At 36.9% G+C, this 15,745-nt stretch overlaps 1 protein-coding gene across 1 annotated transcript in view; it reads left to right on the top strand.

Moving 5' to 3' along the window:
- The window catches only part of SUCLA2 (succinate-CoA ligase ADP-forming subunit beta), a 22,064-nt gene extending 6,319 nt beyond the window's left edge, over positions 1-15,745 (top strand). The window contains exons 3-11 of the mRNA XM_026108421.2: positions 4,679-4,778; positions 4,979-5,141; positions 7,817-7,945; positions 8,395-8,533; positions 10,075-10,236; positions 10,313-10,455; positions 12,685-12,805; positions 13,111-13,199; positions 14,941-15,745. Coding sequence (XP_025964206.1) covers positions 4,679-4,778; positions 4,979-5,141; positions 7,817-7,945; positions 8,395-8,533; positions 10,075-10,236; positions 10,313-10,455; positions 12,685-12,805; positions 13,111-13,199; positions 14,941-15,015 — 1,121 coding nt within the window. The 3' untranslated portion in view covers positions 15,016-15,745. The remainder of the gene's footprint in view (positions 1-4,678; positions 4,779-4,978; positions 5,142-7,816; positions 7,946-8,394; positions 8,534-10,074; positions 10,237-10,312; positions 10,456-12,684; positions 12,806-13,110; positions 13,200-14,940) is intronic.

Below are 15,745 nucleotides of genomic sequence, written 5' to 3'. Positions count from 1 at the left end.
TTGATATTCTGGCAGTGTTGTAGGATTTTAAGATATAAGTCCTAGACCTTCATGTTCATGGCTGACTTTCAAATATTGGTAAATAAAATAAGCTGTATAGAATAAGCATTGTGAAACTGGGCGCATAACATTCTTGCACTTTTCTAAATCAGTTTTTGAAAGGCAACTTAAAGCAATGGAATCCTCTCTACTGCTGCTCTTGCTACTGCAGTTTAAAAGATCTAGTCAATCTACTTATCAGTGTAGTTTATAAGGAGTGATCTCTTTTTGTTAATATTCTACAAAACGACTCAAGTAATAGGCTTGGCTGTGTTCCTGCAGACAGTTCCATAATTAATAGATCTGGCTCTTAAGAGCTTTAAATTCTCTTGAGTGTTTTTATCCTTTTTCTGTCTATTGCCTAAATGTACACTCTGTACCCATTAAAAAAAATAATGAATAGCATGTGTAGATTTATAAATCAATTTGTTGATCTCAGGCTTGATTTAGTCAGAAACCAGAGTTTACTAAAATGTGTGTAATGATTCTGTTAGGTGAAGTACGAGCTTTTTCTTTATTTGCGCTTCAAAAGATTTGGTATACCAGGCAGAGTTGCCCAGAAGCTCGCGTTGTTCTCTCCTCAGTGTGCCACACCTTCCTTGGTAGTCTGTCATTATTTATTTATTTTTCTTTCTGTGTCACACTGAAAGCTCACATCTAATTTGTTGCTTCTAGTACTTCTTAGTTGTTTCACCATTATCAATTTTCCTTGTTTGGGAATTATCTTCTTGCATGTGTTAGCTGATTGTCTTTTAGATTGTCTTTAGAATCTGAAACTCTAGACAGAGGAGTTTATTCAGACATTATAGAACATGGATGGTGTTCTAAGAGACAAACTTGTGCAGAGGTCCCTGATCGTGGAAAGTGTTCAAATAAATCTGCTGTAGTGATCAGATTTGTTAAGGATGCGAAGTAGTCTTTTTCAAGTATGTTTCTACTTACCTGAGCAAAGTATCTAGATAACCAGCAGTAGCAGTCTAGGAAGTCAGAATTTACTACATTTCTGGTAAACACTGTTTTTTGACATCTGAAGGTTACATTTTGCTTCAGCCTTTGCTTGCCTGCATAACACTTCACTCCTTTGAAGTCCTAATATCAAAGCATATTGATAATAATTCATTAATTCAAATAACTCATCTAACCAGCAGATTCAAATTTTGACTGCTGTATTTTAATTGCTTGACTTAAGCTATTGCCAAAACAAACCTGACTTGCATGTTGATGAAAACTTTGATGCAATTATTTAATTAATGGCAGAAGAATGCATTTATGTAGAAAATAATATTTTGTAATAGGCATGAAACATCTTGTTCCCTCTTCTGTCTGGTATGATTTCTTCAGTGAAAGTATGAAGATTCCTGGCATATAATTATCTCAGTAATCATACTTTTGGTTTGCATGTAATGATTCATCTAGCACATTTTTTTCCAGCATCTGAAACTTTCAAGTTCAGTTCTAAATAGTTATTATTTATTTCCAAAACAAAACACAGCCAGTATGCTCCTAAGAGATTCTCTGCCTGTGTATTCAGAGTAAGGGTTGGCATGCTGTTTATGGTGAGACTTTTGTTAATAATGCGTTGTTAGTTGCCAAGCCCGTCTTTTCCTCCCTTCATTCCAATAGATACAATGATATTGTCCAAACTTAGAATTTTTATTATATCTCTGCAACAAGAAAAGATTGGTTTGCATTGCAATTGAATAAAAATTCTTTCTGGAACTAAAAGCTTTTAAATACAGAATTAATGAGGCAGAAGATACCCTAGGAGCAAAACAAAGAGACCCTTAAGTTTGCGGTTGAATGGCACTTGAGGACTTGATTGACACTTGTGCTATTAACCTATCTCTGCCTCTTAATATTTTGTTTTTTTACACAAACCTATTGCCTGTTTTATCAGCACACATTAGTCTTATATACTTATGAGAGTGTCATGGTCCTAACCATCAGACTTTCTACTTGCAGAGATGATGTCAGAGATATAACAGAACAACAATCCTTCTTGCCTCGGAGGTAAACTTAAAAGATTGTGTTGTGCTTCTTAGATCGATGTGTGTAAGGAGAAGGTGCCTTTTTGCTAATTTGAAAGCTCAGGTCGTGAATTCAGAAATTATTCCTTCCAATCAAAAAATACCAATATTGCTTGAAATAAAATCAGGCTGTTTCCTGGATGCATTTCCTCTCTTTTGTTGTCTAGTTAATAAACCATTGCTATAGATGAAATCTGTACTATATAGATTTGGTTGTCCTGAACAGATGCTAACTCAGTGTTTTACTGATTTCAGGCACTTGTTCTTCTCATTGGTGTCTACTTTAATTTTCTGAATGCTTTCCGATTCTTTTCAGTCTGTTTTATTTATGTATGCTTTTAGCACTAACTCTTATTAATATGGAAATGTTATTGTTCTTAACAAAGGCCTTCTGAGTTTTGTGTTGCATCTGTAGCTTATTTGCCCCTGTAGCTTGCCTGCCTGAGACTTTAGCTGTATGGAAAAGTTTGTTGATTTGATCTAGTGCCCAGGGTTAATGCCAAAGCTTTATCCTTTCCCACCACTGCTGAAATCAGCAGTCCAGCTTTCTGGCCTGTGCACTTCTTTGTCCTTGTGCGTATGCTATCACAGGTTGCACAGGCTTGTGGAAGCCTGCTAGATTAGCTTTTGCTTTAAGTGATTACTTTTTCTGATATTCTTGAAGATATGATCGCATGCGTGCTTGTGCTGGTATAAGTAAGTAAACTGGAGTGAAAGGCTGAGGACAGGAAGCAGGACAGGTGTCATGTTAGAGTAGTGCTAAACTGTTGTAACTTCTTATGTGGATGCCTGCTTCTGTGCAGGAACTGCTATTTTTTTCATCTAAGTAGAAGCCTAGCAGTATTTCAAAGCAGTGTAAATAAAATGGGAAGGGCACAACTATTCACACTAAGTTGAAAATAGTGTAAGTTTATGCTTTCCAAATTTTGTAGGGCTGCTGTATAGCAACAGTTTTCTCTACTGTGGGAACGACAGCGTCAGATTGTGTGGTAGTGCTGCAGTTGTTACACTGCAGATGAGGTGTGTGACCAAGCATTTCTGTCATCTGTGGGTTTAGGGCCACTTTGAATAGGAGCTATAGGAAAAAATGTTTATTACATAATGAGCTTTTTGTGTGGGTCAAGTTATGGTTATTTCAGGTCATGATACCTTTAATTTAATTTCAGCTACATCTTTGAAGTTTGATTGCTTTTAACTTGCTTGATCCTGTAGGATCAGGCCGGTGGTGCATCCTGCCCAGTATTCTGTCTCTCCCAGTGGCAAAAGAACATGCTATTCAGGGAGAATGTGAGCCTGGTTATTTCCTGCAGTCCATACCCCTTATGTAACCCCAGCATCCATAATTGTATTAGGAATATTAGAGGCAACATCTCTGCCTACTCTTTTTAGCATATGCTTATGGAGCTGTTGTCCAAGAATTTTTCTAATTCCTTTTTGAATCTCCTGATTCTGCATCCATGTCTTTTTCTCGTGCCTTCTACTATCATCTATGTAGAGAAGCATGTTTCCTCTTTTATCTTTTTTTTTAAATTGACTTCACTTGGTGGGTGGTGTTTGTTTTCAGCTGACATATAGCATGAAATAGAGTGTACTGATATACTTGTAGAAGTTTTTTTCCTCTTTTTATTCTGTCCTTTGCCAGGTATGCTTAGTGACAGTAATCAGGTTCCTGCTTCAGTCTCCTTTGGTAGATTAAAAGAAGTGCCAGGCTCTTTTAGTCCCTTCTTGTAAGAGAAACTCTTCAGTTCACTGCTTGTCTCAGTAACCATTCCTTCCAGTTGAAGATTACTTTTATGATCATGCCCAGAACTGAACATAAAGTTTCAGGTCAGATCTCATCAGAATTTTAGTTGGCATCTGGTTCGAACTTGTTCATGTTTTGGTATTTATTGCTGGGAGGAATAAACCCTACGAAGAAGGTACTTGTGGATGAATTTAAGACTTCGTGAAAACTTCTCTGTAGAAGCAGCTTTTGCATTCTAGACTTAGTGTAGGAGATGAAAAGTAGGGTGGAGAAATAAGACCCTCTCTTCTCAAATTCCTAAGGGTGTCTGTAATTTGAATTTCTTGGTCTTGATTGCTGAGTATGTAAATTCTGAGTCTTTCTCCGATGTAAAACTTCTATGGAAAGCTCAAAATAGTAAATTAAATAATGCTGTGAATATTTTGAGTCTTAAATATTTGAGTAATTTCAAATCCTTGTGCAGGTTTCTAGATAGATCCCCTGTGAGCAGGGGAGCAAATGTCTTTTTTGAATCTCATCACAGAGAAGAAAGTATTTCCCTCCATTTCATGCTAATACTCAAAAGTCATGTGCCTCCAAATGTTGTGTGTGTGCATATGTAGAAGATAAGTTGTGTTTAAATGAAAGATGTTTTTTGGATAGTAACTCACCAAGGTTTGTTCACAGAACAGCCTAAAGCTGCAGTCTGTGGATGGTTTGAGATTTTCAGGATAACCTATGTGAGTTATGATACAATTTTTGATTTACGTATTTGTGTTTTGAATCTGGGGAGGAGGGAATAAAATGAAAAAGAGCCTTTTTTGTTCTGCCTGGGGCAAATTGTTTTAGGAGTCACAGATGTCAAATTGTGGGTTTTCTTTCATTCTAGGTTCAAAGGACCTTGTGGTAAAAGCACAGGTTTTAGCTGGTGGTAGAGGAAAAGGAACATTTGAAGGTGGTCTCAAAGGAGGAGTGAAAATAGTTTTTTCGTAAGTCACGTCTAAATTATCCAACCAAGTGGAAAAACTTCAAAATTTTATGCTAAGAATGAGTTGAAGCTGTTGATTAGTTTAATACCAATGTTTTAATTATTAAGCTTAAAAATAACAAAACTAGGTAAGATTTTTTTAATGCTACTTCTGTTTTTCCAGTGGTTTCTTTGTCACATTCTGAGCTTCTTGTATTCTAGTCCAGAAGAAGCAAAAGATATCTCCTCCAGAATGATTGGAAAGAAGTTGTTTACCAAGCAGACAGGAGAAAAGGGCAGGATATGCAATCAAGTGTTTATCTGTGAGCGCAGATATCCCAGGAGAGAATACTATTTTGCCATAACAATGGAAAGGTCATTTCAAGTGAGTAATCCTAGAAATAGAACTCAATTAACTTGCTATAGCTGAATTAAAAAAAATACTGTTCACTGTAGGGGTCACTTGTATCTGAAACTCAGAAATATGCATGAGCTGAACTTCCTTTGCCAGTATCTCTGATTATATGATTGCCTTAGCATTTTGAATGTTTTAAGTGTTCTGCTACAATTTAAATTTAAGGAAAAATAAATGAGTGTTGATAGCCCCAACTGAAATTCAGAGTTGCATGACTGCAGGGGGTGATGAGTGGAAAGAGGCGGTTGTTTCCATTTTGTTTTTAAAGTTTATGCTTATCTACCATGTGGTTATACTAGAGTTTAATTTAAAAATACAGCTCTCCACACGCATGCACACTTGCAGACTCTTTAAGTGTGTGAGGAACGGGATAAGTAAAAGCCAATAGTTCTGGATAAATCAGGTATCCTGGTCCCCCAGTGTGCAGAGATTGCTGGAGAGGTACAGGCGTATCCCTCATAATTCTGGAAGTGCTGGTAGCTTTCTTAAGCTAATACTCCTCAGATACTGGTGAGGAGATTTGGGCCTGGAGGTCTGTCTTCAGAGCTTCCGGATGAGGAAAGCCATAGTCTTTCATGTTCTTAGGTTCTGTATAGTGGGTATGTAGATTTCAGGCTGCGGTGCAAAACTGTTCCTGAAACATGTCAGTATGTAATCTGTTCTGTTAGCAAGCAAAGAGAACAAATTGCTAAATAACTTTACTAAAGCCATGGTAAAGCAGATCTTGGAACTTTGTCTTCTGAAGCCCTACAAACTGAGGTTAGTCTACCTAGATGCTTAAGAGTTTATGGAGGCATAGCTCTTTGTAGTTTAAAGAGGAGTATCTCTGCCATGAGTATGAAATAATTTTGTGTGGATTAATAAGGAGACTAGTCTTCTCTTGTTTATTTACAAAATTAGAAGTTAAATATTGTTTGTTCCTTCCTCTTCCTTCATAGCATTCTTTCCAATAAGTAAGTATTGTATTTCTTGGGTTTTAGTACAGTGAAGAGACTTGGGCACCTGTATTCTGTCATACTGTATAAAAGCTGGGAAGATCAAAATGTTACAGTATCCATGCCAGACTTACCACAAGGTGGCAATAAAATACTGCAAATGATTGGATTTTGTAATCTGAAATTTTGTGCTATTCAAGCAAGCATACTTATGGAAAAAAAATTACTTAACTGATTTAAGCAAATTAGGGAGAGAACACAAATATATTTCCCTGACTTGCTCTTGCTATTGTATTTAAAAAAAAAGTATTAATGTATATTGATAATTGCGGAGGTTATTGTTTTTTGATAGGGATGTTCCTTATTTTTACTGTTCAGTTTTTATTTCTTGTTTTTAGATGTGCTTATAATTTCTATAACTTGTTTAGGATGAGGATAAGGAAATACCTTTCAAAAGAAGGAAATGTGAAAGCTGAGTAACGTACATTGTGTATTTCTGTTGCTTCAAGCCTCTTCAATTAAGAGGGAAAAAGACCTATATGAATAGCCGGTTGAAAGTGGAACTTGGTGTCTCAAGTGCTATTCATCAATGGAACAAGACTTCTTATGTCTTAAGCAAAACTGTTCACTTTGGTTAACTGTACCAAATGATGAGTTGAATTATTTTTATATCATGCTTGTAGCTTTCTGACTGTGTTCAGGATGTGAATATCCTGAAATGTTGTGCTGAACCTTGCTGCTTGATGTAGGATAATTCACCATCTACATGTTTCTGTTTGGAAGGATGGTGATGGGAGGGGAGTGGTGTGGTTGTTAGGCATTCTGTGAACCACCATCACACTTTCTGCAATTAACTGTCAACAGCTATAAGGCTGTTTAATGTTTAAAACCTGTGCTAATAGGAAATGCTGCCTTAATATGCCAGCTGTCATAATCCATGCATGGCTGGTGATGAGAGAAGGTAGTTAAGATGACACAAGTGAATATATCTTGACTGTAAGCTGGAGGACTGTTCCCTCAGGGAGAGATTTTCAGATATCATGGTATTGAGTCCTTGATGCTTCTGCTGAGATGGAGACAAGCTTTTTTGTTTTTTCTCTGCTAAGAATGTTGTCAGTTTCAGCTATCTGACTTCTTCTATTATGGAATAATTGAGTGCTGTTTTGTCAGAACTCTTTGATTTATTTTCAGCGATGGCTATAGTTAGTGAGCCTTATGATCCTAATGAATAGGAATAGTCTGTAGTAACTTTGCACTAGGTTGTGTGAATCTAGATTTGTCCTTGGAGCTGGAGCATGACAGGGTGAATGAATGAATGCCTTGGCTTCGATGTGTGTTTGTGTAGGCATGAGCGGAGAAGGGGGAAATAAGGTTGTTCCTTCTCTGGTGATAGGTTAAACTAGAAGATAAAACACATGACTACTAGTTTGAATCTTTCCATCAAAATTTAAAAACAGTCTTGTTAGAAGAAATTGGACCCAAGATACACCTTACTATTTGGAAAGTATTATTAAAGGGGTTTGTATAGATGTATTGAATAGAAAAGATAGTAACATTCTCTTCAGTAATAACATACAAGTAAATTGTCCAAATCCAGGCTTTCCAACTAACAACACAGTTTTATTGTTGTGAGGCATCTTATGGGAAGAACTAAGTTTCAATGATATGGTATAAAATTATTTACGCTTTTTTTTTTCCTTCTTGTTCTAGGGCCCTGTGCTGATAGGCAGTTCTCAGGGTGGTGTTAATATTGAAGATGTTGCTGCAGAGAATCCTGATGCGATAATTAAGGAACCCATTGACATAGTAGAAGGCATAAAAAAGGAGCAAGCTGTTAGGGTAATTGTTAATGTGGAAAAGTACACATTAGTGAGGATGGGATTGCTGCTTCTAAATTTTATAAAGGGTACATTCATTGCGTCTACTGAGTTGTCTTAAACCCTTTCTGACCCTTTAAACTGTTTGCACTAGTTATTTAAATATTTTTGGTGTGATAGTTAATATAAATCTAACTCTGCACGGCAGTGTTTTATGTAAATTTGTAAAGGTATATAATGCTGATCTTATCTCTAATTTTACTGTCTCTCTTTTTGGATAAGTGCAGTCTTTAATATTAAAAACAATCTTTTCAAACCTGGGAGTGAGTTACTTCCTGGAAGACAGGAGAAGTTCTTCTTCTACAAATTCTGTTGACACTGAAATAATAGCTAAACTGGGAGATTCCTAATTTGTAACTGTAAATCAAAACCTGAACATCAGTTAACAGATAACCGTTCTTCTACTTTCAGCTTGCCCAGAAAATGGGATTTCCTCCTAATCTGGTGGATGAAGCAGCCGAAAATATGATCAAATTATATAGTCTTTTTCTGAAATACGATGCTACCATGATAGAAATAAACCCTATGGTGGAAGATGCATCAGGAGTTGGTAATGTTTCTTCTCTTTGTATTTTGATATAGCAAATGAATCTGGGAATCTAAGCATAGTAGGTATCTACTCCTAGCTGCTAAGTATCATCTGAACTTTAAGTAGCTTTTAAGCCACATCTTCTGTTTGGGTACCCAGCATAAGGCATTCCTGAAAACTGGGTCTTCTCAAAGTTCATGATTTGAAACTTGAGCTCTCTTGGGTGCTGGCAGTTGGTACTGAAAAGGTAGCCAGAATAGCAGCAACTCCTAAAAAACTCTTGCCTTTACTACTCATGCAGCAGAATGACTAACTTTGACAATGTATTTTAAGGACAACAGGTGTTCAAGTGATCTCTTGATTTTTATCAGGTTTTTAGCATACCGAGTTGTAGAGAAGTTAGTTAATAACCCATCACAGCAAATTCCCCTTTCAACAACAAAAAAATCTGTGGAGAATGTTTTTACTTGAATTCAGGAATAACAATTTTAAATTTGATTGTGAATGTGGCTCCTTTGTCCAAGTTTACAATTACTCCACCTTTACTATGTTTTTTTAAGTCATTCTACCAAGAGTAGCATATTCATTTAATTGAATCCTCATTGGCAGAGCTTTAGAACCATATGGAGCAGTATCTCACCTTTGTTTCTCTTGTTTTGTTGTTTTTATATCATCTGTAGTGAGGAGTGGAAATGACATTTCATTTGTACAGACAGAAAAAGAGTAATTAGTATTGTCCTTGAAACACAATATAATGTTGTAAGAGAGCAGAGTTCCAATACTAATTTTTGCTGTGTAGATACTAGTTTTGTATAGATGGTTTAGTACATGTACAAGAGTTATGTTGAAGAGGACATTGTACCAAAGACTGAGATACATGCATCAATGAATCTGTGGTTAATATTCTGAAGTTGGCTAAGCCAGAGGAAGTTGGGGAATTCTCCCTTGTCCTCAATAACTGTGTTCTGATGTAAAGAATACTCTAGATTTTCCATTTCAGCTGCTATATTTAAGTGAAACTGTGTGTGTGTGTTTTTCTGACACCTTTCCTTCCAGCTCGGCTAGCTTTTTCTGTTATGTGTGCACGCGCGTGCGCACAATCTCTCTGTGTCACTCTGTATATATTTAATCTAGAAGCAGAAATCTAAGAGGGGTTTAAAAAAAAAAAGAAAAATAGAAAAAAGAAAACCCCAAACCCAAAAAAGGCCTTCTGTAGGGATTAATCTGATGCTGACTATTTAAGAATAATTTGCCCAGATTTATCAAACAGCTTGTTGTGGAGTTCTTTCTTTTTAGCATGTCTGAAGAAAAATGGTTATTTTTGCTGTTTGTGCAGTTAAAGGGACTTAACTGGTTATCTGTGTGGGTAACTGGAGAGCATCTGGCAGTCTAACGTACTGTGAAATGTGTCGTTTCAGCAAAACTGAAGTTTGCACTGCATGAGCTAGCCACCAAGTTTGACTTCACACACTCTTAACATGTTCATGTAACAATTGACTTATTCTTTTAGTAGCAATGGCATTAAATGACATGTTGATTTTTTTTTTCTTCTTTCCTTTCAGTTATGTGTATGGATGCAAAGATAAATTTTGACAGTAATTCAGCCTATCGTCAGAAGAAGATCTTTGATATGCAAGATTGGACACAGGAAGATCAGAGAGACAGGGATGCAGCAAAAGCCGATCTCAACTATATAGGATTAGATGGAAACATAGGCTGTTTAGGTATTTAATGAATGTTAAATGACTTTTAATAGATTTATAAACTGAATTCCTAAATGTTGTCTTTATTTTCTTATAGTCAATGGTGCTGGTTTAGCCATGGCCACGATGGATATAATTAAACTCCATGGAGGAACTCCAGCAAACTTCCTTGATGTTGGTGGGGGTGCTACAGTGCAGCAAGTAACAGAAGCCTTTAAACTTATTACCTCTGATAAAAAGGTGAGGGAAGAGTTACCATATTAAGGTTCTATATGATGGAAAAACAAGCTATGCTTTAAAATGTAATGCTTAGTACGTGCTCTTTAGAAAACAGGTTTTACAAGCATAAAGTTAAGAAGGGAAGAAAATGGAGATGTTAGCTAAATCTTGACACAGATGAAGAAGGCTTGAAAATGTTTTGAAGTTTTTTCTCTCCTTTTTGAAAGAAATTCTTTTGTTGAATATCAAGTAGGCCATTTGTGTCCCCCTCAGTCTCCCCCATTGAAGTGACAGCTGTATTTGAATCTTTCCCAGAAATCCTTTTGAGTCTGAAATTTCCTCCACCTGCTATTTAAGCAGAAACCACTATTCAGATGGATTACCATTCTTTTTTTTGGGCTTGGGTGCTTGTTTTGCAGCTGGATCTGATTTGCACATGGAGTTGCAGGGTGGATATTCTGTGCTGTACACAAACAATAAGATTCTAAGGTACTAATTATATGATAATATAAGATAAAATAACTTCACAGTGGGCTTGGAATGCCATTAATGCTTTGTCTTATTCAAAATTTCCCAGAGATGCTTGAACATTATTAGAATAATAAATTGGTTGTAACCAGGGGAAGAACTTTACCATCCCAGAAAGATAATGGGAAGACTTGCTTGATTGTCTACGTAAGAGTTGACTATTCGAAACGGGAACTGGATGTCAGTGTGGGACTTCTTAAAAACAAGCAAAAAAGGGGGTAACAGGGTGGGAGTGCCTTGCAGGAACTGTTAATGGTATGTTACTTTTGCACCAGAATTTAGTGCAGCTCTTGCTCTCCTTTCAAGGAAGGTGCCAGAAACAAATAGTCTGCTTGTTGTGTGCACAAGGGCAGTGCTTAGTTTCTTTCCCTTTGGAAAGATTCTTATTAAATGCAGGGTTGGTCTAACATGCTTTCCTAGAGTGTTCTTACTTCACCTGTTTTCAGCAAACTGAGGAGAAAGTAAGGGACACAGGCACAGAACACCTGAGGGAAAAGGAAGATGGTCCTCAAGCAAGAAGAAAAAAGGAGGAAAAAGATGGGGATTGATGATTTGGAAGACAAATTCTTGCAATGCCACATTGTCTGCTGACTCATGAGATGCTGTTCAAGCACAATTCCTACTATCTCTTCCTTTCTGTCTGTCTTCAGCTGCTTACTCTTTTATCAAAAAGGTGACTAGCTGTGATCCTGGTGCTGAGGGTAAAACAGCAGTACAGCCTGCTGGTGGCATGGACTGGATTCCACCTGGGTGTGGTTCAGGGATTGTTTGGAGAAGCCTCGTATGTGCCAGTCTAGATTGCTGCTACCCCTCTGGAGCAGGAGCAAGAGCAATGTGACACAGATGAGCCAGTCTAATTGCAAGAAAATGGCAAGCTGCTGTTGGCCAACTGCACAATGTCTTGTTTTGTTAAGTTTATTCTGTGTTCTAAGGCTGTCCATTTTTTTGCTCCTACTTTTTTCCACATTTCACCCACTGACTACAATCTTTTCACCCCTCTGTTCTACCACTTAAGTAGGAAAAGTCTTTTCCTTAAGCTCAGACTTGGTCCTTCTGAATGAAAAGTAGTCCAGATGTCTTACCTCTAAACATGCTAGCTTTTGATGTAAACTATATAAACAATGTCTTGCATATGAGTTCTGTGTATTTTCTGTGTTCTTCATGGTGGTTTCTTCAGTATGTTCAGGGACTAGTGTGGAAAATACCTCTGCTTGGATAATGTTAGAAAGGGGAAGATTAAACTGTTGACAAACTGAGTAGTTAAATAGCTTTAATTGCTGAGGTTTTATCTGTTTGATTTGCTTGAAGGAAAGCAGCTCTCTTTGGAATATTCTGAGCATGACTTCAGAGCCTGACTAGTAATGGGCAGTGGTGGGTTAGTACAGAAAATGTTTGTTTCTTTTAAAGTAATTACTTACAGCTTGTATTCTGTGTAAGGGAAGTGGCTATTGCCTGCATCTCATGCTGATTTGAAGGACAAATGTGGAAATTTCCAGGGAGAGGCGTTTTTGCAAAAGTGTTTTCCTGAAGTAAATGTCCTGCTGGATGTGAACTCTACTTTTGCTCCTGCTGTTCTCTAGAACACAATGTTCGCTTTCTTGAGTGGAGGCCCTCATTGCACTTCTAGAACCTGAATTTTCCCCAAGTTGAAAGGCTGAGTGCTACTTTTATCTGTTATGCCTCCGACCATTTTTAATTTGAATATTGTCATTTTTTCTGTAGGTACTGGCTATTCTGGTAAATATTTTTGGTGGCATTATGCGATGTGATGTGATTGCACAAGGTATCGTTATGGCAGTAAAGGATTTGGACCTAAAAATACCTATTGTGGTACGGTTGCAAGGTGAGTATTCTTCAGTGGGTGGTAAGTGTATTTCTGTCTGTACTGACAGATATTCTTAAGCTTATATTTTGCATAGCAAGTTGCCTGGCAAGTTGAAGACTATGGAAAAATAAGGCAAACCTAGAATTTAGGAGTTAGACTGACAACTTTAATAGAGATTTCCTATTCTTATAACTACTGAAGTAGTTGTATTCTAGTTTTATCCACCAGCTTACTTTTGAAATGAGTTCGCTAGGTATATGTGCATACTGTGGTAGTAGTAGTACGCTGTTCAGTAAGAGTTGCATTTTTATCTGTTTCTTAAGGTACACGGGTTGATGATGCCAAAGCTTTAATAACAGCTAGCAGCCTCAAAATCCTTGCCTGTGATGACTTGGATGAAGCTGCTAAAATGGTAAGAGAGCCGTTTACATTCAGAACACAGCATCTGTTACATAATATTCAAAAGTGAAACTCCTTTCAGTCAACTAAAAGTATCCTAGGATAAATCACAGTGTCAGCTATGATCAAGGCCTTGAAGCAAATGTTTTACGAATTAATAGATACAACATTTATAAAGCAAAGAACTGTGTAATCAGAAGCTATAACATTCCAAAGGTTTCTGTATTTGGGACTTTAATATCCCCCCCCCCCACACACACCAAAAAGAAAGGTTAAAAAATAGGTTTGTTTAAAAAAAAAAAAAAAAAAGGCCAGGTAAACTGCCAGATCAGTCATCCTCCTTGGCAGGGAATGGGTAAGAATTTAGTTTTATAAATTGGAAGAAAATACTTAAATCTAGATTGCTGAACAATACGAGGTAACATTTCCTTTGATAGAGCACTATATTTCAGTGTGCGTAGTTAAGGCCATACATATTTGATTGCCCTGTTGCCTCATCAGATAGTTATATATACAGGCAGGTTACTTGTTGTTTTGCTTCCTGGGGCTGAAGCTCCAGAAGCAGCTGTGGATGACTTGGAGGAAGAATCTGCTTGTCCTGACAGTATGTCCTCCCATTTTAGAGAATAGTGTAAAGTCCTGCTAGGCTGATCAAGCTTTTATTTAGTCAACAGAAAGCTTCCTTAACAGCATGTATGGATCTCTGTGCTATACTGCATCTATGTAATGCGTCTCTTAAAGCTGCTGATGTTCTGGCAATTAAATGCGTTGGGCCATGCAAGTGGAGTTTGAACTGGTTTTGTAATCTTAAATTATCTGCAGAGGCCTTTTTTGAAACGGTTACAGTTGTATTTGTATGTTGTACATAGGTAATTCCTTAAACAGCTTTATGTAAGATGATGGAATGAGCGGGATAAACAAATAGAATCAGCATAATGAGTTGAGCATTCCAAGCAGTGATTATAACCGGAGATGTTAAAAGCTTTCTTTTTTTTTTTTCCTTTCTTTCTTGACCTAAATATTCAATAGATGTTCATAAATGATTTTGGTTAACTAGGATTTTAGATGCTTTTAAAGTTAGGTAATGTGGAGAAGGAAACATATTACAAATGTGTAACAACAAAAAAGGCGATTGATCTGCAAAAAAAATAGAAGCGGACTAGTGGATTTTGTATCATGGGGAAACTTATAGTTCTGAGTCTTCTCTTTCCAAATGATCCTCTTGCTCAATTGTAATATTTGATTCTATGCAGGAATTAATCCACACAAGTTTTAACTAGTTATGCAAGAGGAGTTGAGATTCTGTAAGGTATCGAAGTATGGTCCAGAAGTGCTTGTAACAAAAACTTACAGGAGGAAAAGATCCTAGATATCTAAAATCCCTTTTAAATAGGCAACCCTGCAGCCTTCCCCCACCTCCCTTGCCCTCCAACAGCATGGTAGATAAAGTGGTAAACTTGCAGCATTTAGCTTGATATTTGCTTGGTTGTAGATTGAGAACCAGACATTGTATAACTGTGTGAGATGTTTTGTTTTCCAAAAGGGTTGGCTAGTTTTCCAAAAGGCTTGGCTAATTCTATAATTGAAGGTGGTTAAGAAGCACTGGACTAGGTCAGTGTGTTGTGGTGGTGGTTGTTGTTTTTAAACACCAAGAATCTTATTCTCTGGTACTACTTTGTTTAAAATGATTATCTGGTCCAAGTCGGTTAACTTAGGAGTGTTTTAAAATGAAGCCTTTGTTTTCTCTTTTCCAGGTGGTTAAACTCTCTGAAATAGTAAGCCTAGCAAAACAAGCTCAGGTGGATGTTAAATTTCAGTTGCCAATTTGATCTGAGAAATGTCATGCCGCTGTCTAATATGTTCTCTGAAATACTGTGTTCTGTGGGATATCTTTTTTCTGTGTGGAGGTTTAAATTGTTTGACAGGCGCACAAACTTAAAGTACCTGATCTTTAATGTTAACATTCAGAATGGTCAGAATTCTTGTAAAAGTGTGTATTGCTGATATTTAGTCCTTAGTTGCTGTTTGCAAGCCTCCAGCTTCTGCTGCAGAATGTCACTTGCAATATACTGCTACATTGTCCAAAGCAAAGCTTCTGGTTGAAAAATAATTATTCTGAATGAATTCTAAAGTTACTTTACTTGTAAATTTATATTAGCCTTGGTTAAAAATAAATATGACAAGACTCTAGTTGTCCATGTGGAGAAATATATTGAAACGGTATTTTATATTGGAGACAGTTGTACTTAGCAGTATAATGGACTTGAGCAAACCAATCATTATTTATGAACAGGTGCATTTGAACTTGCCCAGAAACATTTTCAGAAGTGCTTCTCTGAAGTGGCTGGTTACTCTTCTGGACAACATGTTTAATCACTACAAAATATACTGTAGCACTTAGACTTTCATGATTTCTGGTCCTTATAAGAAAGCATTGTGTGGTTTTGTATATGAACAAGCATTTACTATGCTTCAAGGAGACGAAACACATGGAGAACTAGAATGTCTATTGTACATCGCTAATAAAACTGTACATTAATAAAATGTCTCCCAAAACTT

Source organism: Dromaius novaehollandiae, chromosome 1, assembly GCF_036370855.1.
Source record: "Dromaius novaehollandiae isolate bDroNov1 chromosome 1, bDroNov1.hap1, whole genome shotgun sequence".
NCBI lineage: Eukaryota > Metazoa > Chordata > Aves > Casuariiformes > Dromaiidae > Dromaius > Dromaius novaehollandiae.
This window is presented reverse-complemented; position numbering and strand designations above follow the sequence as displayed.